Source organism: Phasianus colchicus, chromosome 4 (genome assembly GCF_987193195.1).
Source record: "Phasianus colchicus chromosome 4, bPhaCol1.hap1.1, whole genome shotgun sequence".
NCBI lineage: Eukaryota > Metazoa > Chordata > Aves > Galliformes > Phasianidae > Phasianus > Phasianus colchicus.
The window spans coordinates 8,188,250-8,205,042 of record NC_143439.1 but is presented as its reverse complement, the minus strand read 5'-3'; the positions used below and the strand labels follow the sequence as shown (position 1 = coordinate 8,205,042).

The window sequence follows — 16,793 nt, the reverse complement described above, 5'->3', positions numbered from 1 at the left end:
GCAAAGTGAATATTATCAAGGTATTTAGGTGAAAGACATGAGCTTTTTCCTCCTAAATATGAGCTACTGTATTATTTGAAGATAAGGTTTTCATCAACATTCTTGTTCCTGAATTTATAGCTTTATGGGTTCTTTCACTTAAAAATAATCTTAGAATTACAGCACAGGTGAAAACAATTTTTCTAAATGTGAAGGAGAATGCAGAAATAGTTCACCTTCAACCTATCACATTGTGGCAATTCCAACAAAAACACTATTTTATGTGATTGTAGATCCTGCAGGGCTTTTACTCTCTTTTCTCAAAGATGTCCAGAAATATAACCTGTTCTCTTATCCTCATATCTGAGCAAAAAAGTAATCCCATTTTCTTAAGACATCAATTTTTACCTCCTTTGTGACGATTTATAGGGTTGCAGTTTTCCTATTATTCTGTCAAGACAGACTTCTGTATTCTCAATGCAATGCAGCTGACCTCTGAATGCACCATAGGAAGCAGAAAAGTTTGATACCGTCACTGCAGGGTAACTTCTTGGTAGTGAAACTTGTTGTTATTGAAATCTCTTAATTCCAATCATTGAAAATACTTCTTCAAAATGACCCTGGAGTTCCTGATCTGATTATTGTAAAAGTCAATGTTGAAGTAGCTGTATTCAGTCAAGGGAAAATGTTAAGATGAGCAGATGAAATATGCAGGGCCTTACTCTTATAGGATGCCTCTGACAAATGAATCTGAAATTCCTTACAAATTCACTGCACGCTCTTTAACTCCAAAATGTTATTTCTAACCTAAACTCTGTCTTTGCTTCCTAGTGCATTCCTACTGGGCATTAAACATCAAGGAATAATCTTGGAGTGCCGTCATTAAAGACGGTGCATCTCACGATATGTTTGGAAGTTAGCTGGTAGGAAGGTACATAACTAGAATGAAAGCAACAGCTGACTTTTGGGGGGACACGCACTCCATTTTTATTCACAGAAAACAGCTTTTTTTTCTTTTCTTCTTCTTTTTTTTTTTTTTTTTGACACACACAAAATGCCTTGGCTTCACGTGGACAATTATTATAACTGTATGAGAAAATCAAAAGTTTTTTGTAGATACTTACCTGCAAAATATACTCTGTCCACAACCGACAAGACACGAAATAAACCACTGAATTTGCAGAAGATGATATAGGCTGATAAAGAGAAAAAATGATGTCTCGGGTAGAATACACTGGAATGGTTTGTTACATGAACCTACTGAGCACCACCATTGCTGGACGTTTGGTAAGCTTATGCAGAAACAGTGTAGCTACAGTTGATCCTGCCTTTGGGTCAACAGTTAGATATAGGTAATTATTAAACTAATGAGTGCACGATGGATTTGAAAAAAAAAAAAGCACCATTTTGTATGCAATTTAGCTGGCACATTCAGGAAAAATTATTCAAACTATTTAACTTTTATTTTCATTTATGCCACTCATTTTTAAAATACTAATTACTATTATGTTATGAGCATTATTCTTTCTTTTAATGAAGATACCTGAGTTTGTGTTTCAGTGGTTCATACAGACAAGGTTTTCAGATTTGAAATTCTCTAGATCACCTTAAGAAGCTTTATGAACTGCCACAGATCAGTTGACTGGCAGTTGAATAATACTGCTCCAAAATACCTCCCTAAGGGTTTTCTCTTGGCTTTAAGTAAATATATAAAATAATTCCTTATTATCACTCCTTGTTAAGATTGTGTTACAAACAAGACTGAGAAGTTTGGACCTAGGTACTAGGCACTTTTGAGTGCTCAACACATACATTAGAGACAGAGGAATGTCTATAAAAGTCTCTGTGCTTACACATAAGTAAATGGTGGTCCAAGAACAAGCTCCATCTTTGAGGACAAGTAGTGTTAATTTACCTGGGAGAAAGCTGTTTGCAGTATTACAAACCACAGACAGCAAGAATTTGGTGCTGAGTTGGACTGTCCCTCTTAATTTGACATTGGATCAATACAGGCTCATAGAAAACTAACGCCAAGCGCCCAGGCAGTTGGATGTGATATGATGTTGCTGTTTGACTTTGAGGACAGAGAACAGATCCCCGTCCTCATTTTATTTCGTAGTAGAGAAAATGCAATGATTAAAACAAAATACACCCTACAGGACAGCTGCTTTTCTCAAAGAGATAAAAGACACTAACTGGACAAAAACAGTTTCTCCAAGATCACCATGAGTTAGTGGTAGTAGGTGAGTTAAGCATCTTGCAAACTGAATCTACCTCCTGTCAAAAGTTCCTTGGCTAACTGGCTGAGGTGGAGCTTATTGGCAAAGAGCCTATGCTTTCCCTAATTCCCTGAAAAGAAGACCAGGACGGGGCAGACAAAATAGAGCTCTTAATTCTTAAAGCTCAAGTGTTGAGCTCAATATCATCATCTTATGTCTACATAAGTAGGGATATGAACAACAGAGCTGCTACAAAGCATTCTATAGCTCTTATAACGTTAACAGTACTCCTGAATTTCACTCATAGCACACCTGACTTGGGTCTGCACTGTTTTTTTTCCAAGCTTTTCTGAATATACAACATCTACTTACTACAATTTATATGGAATGCTTTGCTAACCGAGTATTTACATGTAAATATATATATATATATATATATTTTATATAAAGAAATTTCTCTTAGTTATTCTTCCAAATGATTTGTACTCAGCTTTGTAGGGTTTTCTTAGGTTTTTCTCTTTTTTTGGAAGAGGGAGGAAGGGAGAGAATGGAGGAAAGGAATGTTTGCTTTTGTGTTGGTCTTTTTTTTCAGGGGTGTACCATAGAGGAGAATACTCTGAGGTCATTACAAAAAAATGCATCAATGACATCATGGCAATGCTACACTCTGCAAAGCTGCAGATCAATCACAGAATGGTATAACTCTATCAGACTCCTGGGAAATAAAAATATCAGGTTGACTCATAACCGCAAATGTTAAAGGTTAAGAAGAAGGAAGACTATAGGTTCAGCTCCAAGTATCTGGGCTTGCTGGAGAGAAAAGCAGCACAAAAATACTGCATGTCGAAATAAAAGTTGCTGGTGAACATGAAATACCATTCAGAACACCTGGATTAAGTTGTTCCTTTCCAAAAATAAAAATTAATGGGTAACTGAAATTTCTCTTTCAGTGACAAAAGCCTGTCTTCATGTATGGGATATGACTAGTTACAAGCAAAGAAATAAATATAAATTTAGAAAGATTACTACAACTTCCAAAGGAATAACTAAAACTCTCTTGTTCTGACAGTATCAATGATAACATAGATAGTAAAACAGAGTTAGTTGAAGGCAAACCCCACAGGATGCTATCTTTTTTTCTGAAAATTTATTTTTAGAGGAGCCCCAGGCCTTCACAATCCCATGTCACTTATTCCTTGTCTGTATCTGAGGATTTAGGAACCTCTGGTGTCCCTCCTGTTATCTCTACATTCCAATGGATCTACTTTACTTTGCTGTTTCACTTTTAAGTGTTGTGGCACAGTTATCTACAGCTATCAGTCCCCAAGTAATCTTAGAATAAATAACTGTTCAAAACAAGTACCAGGAGGTAAATCCTGTTCTGAGAGTTTGAGGGTTTTTTTTCTCCATCAACAGGTACATGTATCTGTTGAAAGGAAAATATAAGATAAAATGCAGTACTGCAGGAAAACATCACAACTGAGCAGGTTCCACAGCCACCATGGATACAGCGGTGATACAAACCTATTAGTAACAAGACACATAACCAAAAAAAAGACCAGCATGGGAAGAATACATATAAAATATAAATAGAAATATGGCTTATCAAGAGGGAAAAAAAGGCAAAGCAAAGATACTCTGAAGTAAAAATAAAGCTGTGAGAGATTTTAGTAGGAGCTCTGAGTGCCTGCGGTTTCACTTTTCAAAGCAGAACTTCTGAAGCCTTAAGGATGGGTTGAGATCATGAAAATCCTCACTATTCAAAGATGTGTAATTTCCCTTCAAGAGAACAGGCAAGGTTTACATTCATACTATAAGACTACATAGTAGTCATTGCTAAAGAAGCATTATGTTCAAAAAATAAAACACAAGAAGACCTATTTTTGTGGGGTTTTTTGGGAAATAACATTTGTATTCAGAACCTTGCTACACTGGAATTTTCAATACTCAGAGGTGCAAAATAATTTTCTCTCCAGAACCCCAATATTCAGATATAGTATTGCTTGATGATTTTAAGTTAATTACTCTGTTCATCTAAACTCTACAGCAAATGAAACTTTCAAGAAGCAAAAACTTGAGATTTACATATCATTCCACCAGATATTTAAATACACGCTGCTTTCACCATGACGTGGATGATTTGGAAGTTAGGACAGAAAATCTTAAGGAAGATAAATCCCCCACCATCTCAGCTAGCTACTTTATACCTGTACACAAGGGACCTACTAAATATTTTGTTATTGGCAGTACAAATTTTTAACTATAATTTGCTTGCTCTTCATAGCCAGGGGCACAAGGATAACATATAATCTAGACAATTTAAATAAAAGGAAACTGCCAGTGCAACCCTTTTTGGTCAATAGACTGCCTTCAGTAACCATTCTAACAGCTATTGCAGAATCTGCCCTACTGCACAAAGTGAAACATTATATTTCCTTTTAGGATCAATCCTCTAGAAATCAAGATGTCTCTATGAAATCATAGTAAACACAAACTCATTCTGAATCAATTTACATCATTTGCTGAATTTTTCCTCCAGGTCAACACCGTTCAAAGATATCATTGCTCTGATGGGTATGCTCAAGTACAAAATTGAGTAAAACCTATAAATTTCTTCTGCAAGTTTATTTTTCTCCAACACTTATAGCAAAAAAACCCTTTTATTTTATTGAACGGTAACTTCTATCAAAAGCTTAAGAAATCAAAAAGGTTACCTCTTTTGAGTTCATTTCTGTGAAAGTGAAGCACTGGAGCAGCACAAAAACCCCTGTATAGTTCTGGAAGGGATTCAGAAAGGATTAAAAATATTTCTTTCCTTCCTTTCCCTCCTCCCTCCACCTCCTGCAGTTTTAATCATTGCAAATTTTTCATTTAGAATTATTCCAAATCAATTTCACTTAACATCTTTTCTCTCAACTTCTCAAACCAAACAAGATTAAAATTTGAAAAACTAAAAACTAGTAAAAATATCTCAAAGATTTGTTTCCTTTAAAGAATCTATACTACACCTAAGGGCTGAAGCCATTGGCCAAATGACTTTCACCACTGGAATTTTGTCCTTGATCTGGATCATCACTGAAGTACTAATTTGGCAGCAAAAACTTTAGAAAGTACAATAGATAACGTGTATTAGTCGAACTCATTGATGTTTCATAAAGCCTTATAAAACAGTGACATGACCTTATACAGCAAAATGGAACTTCTTTAGCACTGGTATTTTATATACAAAAATTATACATCTACAAGATAGCAGAATAGTTTTTAGTCTGAGATCTCAGTAAAATAAAATAATTTAAAAAAAAAAACAATAATAATAATAAAGAGATACCTTTAAATTAATACTTAAATTACCCGTCTTTTTAAGTTTTCTCTCTACATCTCACTCACTATGCCACTTATTGGGTTGTTATTCAGAGAGCATGTGTAAGAAGAGAGTAAACAGTTTGTCAAAATTTTCACCAAATAAAAAATGCACAAGAAAGATCAAAGTAATTAGAACATCCAACATCAATAAATGTACAACTTCTGCCTCCTGAAAGGCTGTGTACCTCCAGAGTGGAACATCGTCAAACAGAGATGAACCTGCAAAGGGGCAGAATGCAGGTCCAAGGCAGTGCAGGATTTGGGATACAGAAAGTATGGGCTTGATCTGTTTCAAATATCCTTGCATGGTTTTGGCTAACATCTATAAAGCATCAGCTTCCTGTTAGTTTTTAATCCCATACCCACCATTATTCTGCACAATGCAAAGAAATATTTAATTTACTTACTGCATAAGAACTGAGTAAATGGTTATATATTGTGCATGCATATAGACATAAATAGCTGGATTTAGTGTGATAATCTACTAGCGAGTTTGGTTTTTTTCAGTATATTAAAAGTTTAATGAATAAAATCCTAGAGAGACTTGCATGACCTCACTTCAGCAGATATATTAACTGAATCACTGGAGTGAAGATAAGAATTGTCAGATGCAACTGAACATTTATGGAGTGAGTAAGCTAGCATTTGTAGCTGCAAGTTGAAGCAATCATCAGTTGCATATAATGAGTATTTTAAATGTCCTGTATAGTATACTGTAGTACACTGCAACCTGATAGCTTACCAGTACATTAATAAGGAAAGAAAAATCAAAACCATGGATTTGAAATCTGAAAGATCAGGGAGAAAATTTAAATGCAAGGACATCTTCAGTATTTAGATGTTGCAGTGTCATGCCAAAATTCAGACCTCTTTGAAGGGGGTGTCCTTTTTACCTTCTTCTTGCCAGCAGCAGGAAACATTGCAAACTTTTTACATAAGTTTATATAAACTTTTACGTAAACTTAAGTAAAAAGTTTGCAATATTTCCAAATATTTGCAAAAAAATGTAAAAAGGGGACAATGACTTAGCATCCATAAGAGTCAGCAACGGAACCTTGGCATGCAGAGCAGCCTAAGATCTGGCTTCCAAGGTAGCTTTTATGATGTCATGGGGGACTGCACTGTATCTTTAAAGTACTGTACTACATTCCTAAAATAAAGGGCTACCTAAAACTTCTGCTTTTACATAAGCAGTTGGCAAGACAGAACAAAAAGAGAACATTTAAAAAATATGAACTTTCCTATAGAAATGTATACTGAAATACACTAATACATTATGCTAACCTGTTACTCCATCTTGGCCATGTGTATTGAGCAAGGTATGGCAGTAGTTGCTTATGATATCAAACACGTCGCTGAAATCAGAACCTCCTGGAGTAGGTCCTGGAAGATTTAAGTTAGAAGAAGTCAAGAAGTAACAGCTTCCTAATCAGCGGTTTTCTTCTAACAAGATACTTAGATGAATAAAAGAACAATTACTTTCACTCTCCATCTCCTACTAGATTGTTGTAATGTTGGATAAATAGAATTTAATGAGATCACCTTATGCTAAATTGATTTTTCTATTCTACAGAGCAAAGTGCTTTTCAGTTCAGAATTCAGCGGTACACCAGTGAAGTTATCATGGTCAAAATAATACATTCAGTATATGGAATGTGAAGACATGCACAATATATTGATTTGCTGTGAAATTCTTATATAAATGCAGGTAATTTCTATATTCAGGTTCCTGAAATGAATGTTTCATACCTGCAATAAATTATTTTTTTTTTCCCTTTTCAGTGGAGTATTTTTCAGCAACAGACACGTTCCTTTTAGAAATCACATATATCCTCATAAGACAGATAAAGTCATTCTATGCTGAGCTGAAGTCAGGACCTACCAAATCTAATGCATCCTTTGAATCAAATTTATGATCTACTAAATCATATCAGTATTATGTATATTGAAAGCTAAACTGATGAATCACCAGCTAAATCAGATTGCAAATACATGACAATATAGTATTTATTAAAATGGCTCAGTGATTTGTTTTAGTTGTCAGAACTTAATACGTCAACTTCTGAAAAAAATCTTAAAAAAAAAAAAAACTGCAGGGATTTTTCAGAAAGTAAAAAGACACCACGTAAAAATGAGCTAGGAAAAGTCAATCTCTGCGTGCTTTTGCAGAACGAGGTGTCATGTGCTGTTTTGTGGAAGTGCTCAAGCAGGGCTTTCAAAGGAGTGCAAACACTCTGCTGACTTTCACCTCTAGGCAGTTGTCTGGGATTTTACATTTAAAGGCGATGTGGTTTAACCCAGCAGCAGCTCAGCACCACACAACCGTTTGCTCACTCCCCCCTGTATATCCACACACACGTGCATATCTCCTCAATGCAGTTACTCACCTCACACCAACCGACACCCTGCAACCAACCGTCCCACCACCTGCCACCAGAGGCCCAGCCAATCCCAGCACAGCTGCCAGCTCCTTTCTTCTTCTTCTACAATTTGCTGATATCCACCATTTTGGATGTTCCGTTGATTTTGTTTGGGGGGTTTGTTTTGCTTTTCAATTTTTGTTTTGTTAATCTGAGATGTATTTTCTTTTTTTTTTCTGGTAGTTGAGGGAAAATTCATATTTACATTGCAAAGAAACTGAGTCCCTCTGTCAAAAATCTAGCATGGAACATATTTCATCAAACTACTCAATCATGGGGTGGATCAAACTATTATTCTGAAGACCTTGTATTTTTCAGTTTTATCTGTGCTTTAAAAATTTTAACACACCATAGGAGTCTGTGTCACATTTTCAGAAGTCATTTAGGTGTTCCATCAGCTGTCAATAGCATTTGGTTATGTTCATCACATTTAGAATTACAGCATACCTCACATATGGGGTAAAATTTTCTTAATTATCCATTCTTATTATATTTACTGACTAATACTTAAGTGAATTGGAACATCTTCAACAATAGCACTATTCATGTGATATACTTCACTATTTTTTAATGCTAGACTATTATACATTCCTGAATTAACATCCACATCCTCAAAAGTAGCATATGCTTGATAAAAACAAACAGGATGCTTTGAGATACAGCAAAGTGATAAGACAGTTGCTGTTATTGCACGGTATGATACATAGTATTCAGTGAACAACATACTGATGAATTCTTAAGAGTGACAAAAAGACAGTTGTTAGTGTATTTTTCATTGTTCATTTTTCATTTGCTTGTTTTGTTTTTCTGTTACTTTCTTTTACATCAGATTAGAGCTTAAAAAAGGTGAAATTGTAAAAAAAAAAAAAGCGTAGGAAATAGCAACCCTGGCTCAAAAGAAATCTAACGTAAATCATAATTTGTTATTAGATTACCTTCAGCATAACTCATCAGAGCACCTTTATATGGTGCTGTTTAAGAATTCTATAACATAGATAAATTAAAACACATTGCTGAGATGCAAGTCTGTGTTTGCAAAGGAGTCCTTCTGCGACCTTGCCAAGTTTACAGAGTGTGCCAATAACAGCTCGGATTAGAAAACTGACTGATTAAAATTTTGCTCACTAGGATAAAACACTTGAAATGAATCATCTCATTTTCCAGCATGTCCTCGGGTTGCTGCAGGCACAATAAATTACAGTCATATAATAGCAAACAACTGTAAAAAATTAGAGTTAATACATTTCACATATACTGTAGCACCTGTTTTTGAAACTCTGAATTGTCTTAATTTTTTTATGTTCATAGATAATGAAATATGATCAGTACTTTTCAGAGTGGAATTGCAGAACCATCAGTTTGTTTGTTGTCCAAAATACATAGAACTGAAACCTTTCTACTGACTTAGTCGGTAGACTAACACTATCTGCACATTACTAATTAACATCAAATGCTATCGCTAATATCTCCACAAATAATGCTCTTGCAGAAGGCAGAACGTGCTGGGTATAACCTTGTGCTCCAGTGAAATGATCAGAATATAAATAGAAAACAGCAACACGCCATTGCAGTGGAAAATAATCAGCAAAAGTAGTAATGGAACTAATGCCTGCCAAAGCCTTGCACATGGTGGCAAGAATGCAATCCATCATGCAGCTGTTTGTCATTTTTGCAAGGGGTTCCAAACAACAAAGGTTCACCTGAGGCAAATCTCCTAGGTGACCCCTCTAGTAAATGCAGAGATGTAGGCTCCTCCACAGGAAGACTGAGCTAGCTGATCCAGTTGCCTTCAGAGAAGCCCATTTACTCCACCTACTGTAAAGACAGCCTGAGCAGACTCACTCAGCCCTGGGGTAAAAGCCTATTATTTGCACAGGTGTCACACAGAACTCTACTTTTCTATCTGAGCAAATAGATAACATCTATGGTTTTTTTTATGAAACAGCCCTAAACTTTTATCAAGGTACTGAAGGAAATAATCCAGCAAGTTTGGTGGTTCACTGTGACCAACAGAATGCTCTATTTTAATGTCCTTTTATTTTAAAGGAAATGCTTTCACCTTGGCAGAAATACCAAAAGTACTATGTTTCATTGTATCTCCTTTCATTACATGCTGCAGTACTTTCAAAAAGTTTCAGAGAGAATCATTACAGATGGTCTTAGAAAGACATCAAAAACTCCATGGTATCTCCTTAAATAAGTTGTCTTTTTGTCTTTTCTCTATTCATCTCATGCCAGAAGTAACTGTCCTGCAATTGCTGAAAGGTACAGGAGCTACATTTTGCACTCTGTGCGTTAATCAGATTTGAAAACACTTGAGTACACATACACGTCAAAATGCCAGCTATCAGGCAAATTGGGTAAATGCCAAACTTAAAGAGAAAATGTAAAAATGAAAGCACTGCTGCAGTTCTAATTGCTCTCAAAATTTATGTCAGGCTTTTGAACTGGTTTTCAAAGCAAATGGGCACTCTTAAAATGAGTATCATCTTTCATCATTGTTTCAAATCCTAAAAGGCAGCTTGCGTTCTTCAGGATATCCTACCTTTCCCCTACTCTGAGATCCGGGTACTGTTACATGACTGAGGCAGCTGTGTATCATGAAGTACTCCATCGCCATTCCCAGAAATGACTGTGAAGGAGAAAATTAGATTACACAAGTGATCATGCTGAAAACTAACAAGATACATTCTGAAATAAAAATATGACAAATTCGAGACAACTTGAAATTCCAAACCTCCATTTAATGTGTAGATCTAAATCACAGTCACTTCTCAATTGTTCTGTTCGTTTTCTAAATGAGGTGCAAACTAGAATTCTTAAACACAGACTGAGATTCACTGCAGTCTGGTTCCAATCTTTGCGTTTGTTTTCAAGACTACAACATTATTATTTCATTGTACATTTTAATATGTCTGAATTTCTTAAAAGGCGCACTAGGATTTTTTAGAAGAAAACAGACTTTTTTTTAGAAGACTTTTTTTTTTTCCTTTTTCTCCTTTTTTTTTTTTTTTTTTTTGAAAGAAACTATTTTACTGGTCCAAGCAATTTACAAATCTCAAGCGCATTTTCTGTAAAATAAATGTTAAAAAAAATTACACAATTTTAACAATGATTTTACAGAGAGACTCTTAGAACACAACTCAGTTTTCCTAAACATTTTCTGAATCCTAGTCAGTTATCAGATTTTTCTTATCTTAACATTACAATGTTAATAAAATGTCAGTGCATGGCCAATTGCTTTAGGATCACAACCACACAAACATTAGAAGGTTAAAACTGGCTATTGAAAACATCTCATTTTTCACACTACAAGTATCATCCTTCATTTTTAAAACCGTCTGCCACCGCTAACTGCAGACGAATATGAAATTAATCCTTAACAACCTTTTATGCAACTACTAATAAAGTAAAATGATACATCAAAGAAAAAAAGCTCTTTTTCTGAGTTCGCTCTACATTAGCTTTAACATTTTGTGTATGACTGTACAGGTGACAGACAAAAGATTTCCTCAGAAAACAACAAAAGGCAGACAATAATGTTTCTGAAACAGATTTCTTATATTCATGGAAATTAATGAATTTATAGATCAGTGATGAGATGACAGATTATTTTAAAGAATATTTCTCTATTCCTTTGATATTACTGCCACCCCAAAGTAGAGGTTTGCTCTAAGGATATTATGATATGCTTTAACTATAGAAAAACTACGCAGTTAAAATATCAGCTCAGACCCTGTGAACCAGTACTGCTTTCTACATCCACTAAGAAGATAAATATATTAACAAAAGCTCAGACTTTGGAAAGGATCTGAAGAATAATATGGAAAAAATGTTTGCTGTGCACATGGGGTGCATTCACTTTAACTTCTCATTCAGGAAAGCGCCCTTATTCAGGAAAATATTTAAGCACTTGCTTGACTTTAAACACATGTTTTGGGCCCGGTGAAGCAAATGAGATTTAATCACATTCCAAATAATGATGGATATAAAGCCAAAAGATATTAACATGAATGGTTTTTGGATCCAGGCTTTACATTTTTCAAGTCTTAAATATACACATACAGACATGTACATACACATATACATACACCCCCGCACAGACACATGCACAGAAAGATCTGTCTCTAAACTAAGCCAAAATATGAGAAACTAGAATTGAAAAGATTATGTGTTAGGAAACCAAAATTAAATTGAAAATGCAGATTTGAAATACAGCGGCCGCTTCATCTTGCTGGATCCTGAAAACTCAAGTTTATTTCCTCTAAAGTAAACAATTACAGAAGCCTAAGCATTTTCTGTCTAGAATCTTCCTTTCCACGCTCCTACCTCAAGTTTTGATCTCACAGAAATGTTTTGGTTCTAACAAAAATTAGGTTTACAGAGCTTTTTTCTCATGTTCTGATGCCAGGAACAAGAATCTACTCCTCTTCTGATGAGATTAGTCTCCTGATAAGAAGTTGATGTTGGCACAAGCATGGATTTTGCATCACAGCTTGCTTTATGGGTATTTTTTACATGAGATACCAAAATACAAATTTATGGTTTAAAACAGTATGATAATAAAGTATTACAACTAGCTTAATCATTAATTACTCAATCATTTATTAGGGTAAACATTAATCGCAGTTTTTCTGATAAGGATAAATGGGGATTCCTCCTCGTTTTATACCTCAAATAAGGATGATTTTCAGAATCAATTGCTCAAAAGAATGAACCTACATTGAAAATGTGTAGCACAATAACAACCTTCTTTAGGAGTTCACTTAAATTGCATTTAATCTCTTTCTAAAGCTTAATAATAACTGAAGCTGTAAGACTTTCCTCCTAAAACACAGTACTCTGGGATAACAGGCTGGGCCTGACTAAGCATTAAGATGGACTGCAACTATGCCAGTAGTACAAGCATGAGATTTTTATTCTTATATGTGGCAGAAGATCCCATGTTGAATAAGTAGGAAGTTCAGGATTCTTCTTTAAAAGCCTTTTTGTATTTTGTTTATGGTTGCTTTTGAGCTAGAATACCATATCAGTCATGTTTTAAGAACAGCATGAGAATGAAATAGTTGAAAGTCATGAGGTCAAGTCTGATATCCTTTCTGTGCTTCCATCAGACAGAAGATGATCTTATGTCGCTAATCAGCCTCTAAATGGAGCACAGATGAAAAGCTGATCCTGCAATCTATTCTAATTTCAGTAAGCTCTACAACCCACAAAATCTACCTCATTTTTTTCAACTCTCTCCCCCGTCCCACTGGGAAGGCAGGGAGCGAGCAAAGAAATGCGTTGTACTTAGCCACCTACTGGGTTAAACCACAACATTTATATTTTCATCATCATACAAACCCAAGTAAATCATCACTGTCTTATTTGCAAAGCTTCTGAGAACAGTACAGCCTTTCAAGTTAGGCACTGAGTATACAGCAAAAACATAGCTGAAAGCTATCTAAAGGGCATCCTATACAAAACACGGAGAAGATGCAAAGATATCTACACTACTAAATTCATATATTACATGCAATACTATATATATATATATATATATTTTTTTTTTATCTTGGATTCAAAAGCTATGCAATTCTCAGTGCTTGAAAATAGCAATGCTACTCTATGGACTGAGATGACTTCTGGAGATATAAAAGACTTTCTTGTTTTGACTAGCTATGATAACTCCTAATAAGTGAGATGTATCAAACTTTCACCTGTCAAGGATATTCTGTTAAGATCAATGTTACAAAACTCTTTTGGAAAGAAAAAAGGATTGTACATGAGACAAGAACAGAAAGTAAGAGGAAAGTCAGCACTTCAGATAGAAATTAAAAATATGGTTTCTGACTGCACAGTTATTTGAACATTCATATCAGTGACTGATACATTTTGCAATCTAAAACCAAATACTGTTGGAATTTTCGGAATTATTTTTATGACTGATGACTCCATTTCTATTCGATAATGAATTTGATATGTTCTATTTGAAAGTTGCTTTTCTGCGTTCCTTATGGAAGCATGATTACACTAGTGCTTGAACTACATTTTGTTATTATTGAATAAAACTAGTTACTACTCCAACATTTTATTAGATTGGTATGACTTCAATGAACTTAAGCACAAGGAGTCCAGGTTTCTCTTTTTTTTTTTTTTTTTTTGCCTCCATAAAAAATGCGTTTCTCTATTAGGGAACACAGAACGCTTACCTAAATCTTTCATTTCTAATTCCTATCACATGTATTACTCAAATGGGGCAGCAGAAAAACTGTACAACATACAGCCCATAGCCAGCTGAGATGCTTAAACTGACAAGCACAAAGACTCCAAGAACGTAAAGGAGGATTTCCACTTGGGGGATCAGTTATCATTCATCTCTTTCCCAGAAATATAACTTTATACTCTTTTTAAGTAAAGGATTTTACAGCCTCCCCAATTAAAAATCTACTTTTCCACTATTCTACTATATCAGATTGCTTTGATTTTTTTTTTTTTTTTTTTTTTTTTTTTTTGAGGAGGAAGGGGTGTGGTGTTAGGAGTGTTCAGATTTCTCTACAGAACATAATTACTAAATGAAATCAAAATATTTTAGGAAACGTATCTGTATCATAAATATTCCTTTAAGAGCTGCAGTCTTACTAAAAGTTTTTCAGAAAATATTTTCAGTATTCCCTAAATTAAAATTTCAGGAACCTTTTTATTATACCCTTCTGTTTTTTATTCTAATACAGGGTAAAGGACAGGCCAGTTTTGATCAGCTTAAAGATAGCTAAATGTTGTTTTCTATAACTAAATCTTGCTATCACGACCACATATGTTTAGACCCTCAAAAAAAAAAAAAAAAAAGTGCTAGGAACTGAATAAATACTATTCTACCTCTCATCATCTCAGCTTGCACACCTCCTAACAAAAATCTCAGTTTACCAAGATGAGATTTTTTTCTACTGTTCTGCATTTCAAACTGGAATTTAACTTAAAAACAGTAAGGTCCAAGCAAAATATCTATAATGGTATATAAGCTATCCCTTACCCACACTAATAATGTTCTGCAGTGGTTTACGACATTTTATTTACACTATTTTCATTTCAGCTCCACTACTCTCAGTGCATACTTCAGATTTGAAGAGCCAATAATTTTCCAAGTACAGGACATATTTAAAAACATAAAATAGAAAAAAGAATAAAGAAAAGTGCAGCATCACAATCTTTTATACGTGATGACACTTGGATAAAAGAGGATTCTCTGTGCTTTGAATGCAGATCTATTCAGACCTGATGCTAATTATCCATGACTGGTGACCTTGACAAAAATATTATTAGTATTTCCTGCCCTCTCTCTCCAGTTTGGAAGCAGCTGATAGTAAAATACATTTCAACTCTTTCTGTTGTATTTACGTATGGCAAAGAACATGGAATATTTGAGCTCAGTGAGGGCAAGAACTTGAACATATTGTGAATGCTTTGAAAATTGGGCACCCTGAGCCTACCAGTTGAACAGTTGTAAGGATTATTAAAAACCTGAACTCACAATCTCTTAATTACTTGGCTCATTCCACTGTTTGGTGGGAGCCACAGATTCCTGAGAGAGAAGGAAATAGAAAGTACTCAGACTTATAGGAAAGAAAATAATTCAACAACAGCATTTTACTTAAGTCAATGTCCCCAAGGTGTTTTAAATGAGGCTAGTCATTAAGGTCTTATAATTAAAGCCTTGCACAATTATAAAATAATTAGGGCCTGATCTTGTAATATCTTTTCTCTGGAGAGCACACACATCAGATTCGCTTGGAATACGTGTACACTAGGCACGATCACAGGTAGCACTGATGCATCTCAGCCAGTGTTACACAAACTGGCTTCAGTACTGAGTAGCAGTTACAGAGCAAAGCTCAGAAAAGGCTGCTGTATTTACCAGCCTCCCCGAGCACATTTTTGCAGAAGCCAGCCTAGATCATTTAAAACTGCAGTGGAACTCTACGTTACTTTGAAGAGTACATTTTGTAGTAACAAATCAAAGTCCTTAATTTTCCAGGTTCTCTAAGGATACCAGATATAAGTTCCCATAGTATTAATAAACAAAAATATTTTAATAAAAAGAACTACGTTCAACTAATCCTTAGGGTTTTAATTAAAAAAGCCAAATCAGGCTTAGGAAAGTATAACTCTATTGGTAATGGTTTTTCTTAGCTACAGTGAATGTTAAGACAGGGAAGAAATGTTTATTTTCTTCCATTTCTCTTCTAACATATTTTCTTTGTAAAAAAAAAAAAAAAAAAGAATCAATGTCTGTCTATAGCTATGCAGCTGGATGTCAGGTATCATTTGAAAAGCTTCACTGGGCATTCAGTGCATAATAATCCTTATTCTACACTACAGAAATGCCTGTGTGAAAACATAGTAGCAACCTGTGAAATAAAATGCATGGTCCCCTGAAATACTGAGGAAATTGGCAATCTTGCTTATGGATTCCATACAACGATATTAGACTGCAGATTTTATAACCAAGTAAAAACTAAAATATTAGAAACATCTCAATCACCATTTCTAAAAGGATATTAAGGATGGCTTATTTAATGTTGTTAATAACATGGCTTTGAAGATACAAAATACTGTTCCTAACTACTGTTTTGAACCAACCTTTCTGCAATGCTCTCCCCTATCAAAAGGGAATAACTACCAGAGACTCAAGCAACTCAAAATATATGCGAAGCAAAACTACATTTCACTGCCAAAAGTTTTCCCCAGGAGGTGAATAGCATTTTCCATAAGTCTGTGGAAATGATTGAATTAAGTTTGGTAATGGAATACTCATAGCTACTTTCTATGT

General features: G+C 34.8%; 1 protein-coding gene across 12 annotated transcripts in view; it reads right to left on the bottom strand.

Annotated features, from left to right (window-relative positions):
* Nucleotides 1–16,793, bottom strand: part of IQCM (IQ motif containing M) — a 176,195-nt gene that overhangs the window by 104,044 nt on the left and 55,358 nt on the right. For 6 of the 12 annotated variants that reach the window (XM_090138543.1, XM_090138540.1, XM_090138541.1 and 3 more), the window contains 2 exons: nt 10,527–10,613; nt 4,913–4,975 (listed from right to left, as the gene is read on the bottom strand). The exons of 1 other annotated variant lie outside the window; for it this stretch is intronic. In XM_090138543.1, coding sequence (XP_089994669.1) covers nt 4,913–4,975; nt 10,527–10,601 — 138 coding nt within the window. In that variant the 5' untranslated portion in view covers nt 10,602–10,613. 5 more of the 12 variants (XM_090138546.1, XM_090138547.1, XM_090138548.1 and 2 more) reach the window with 5 other exon arrangements.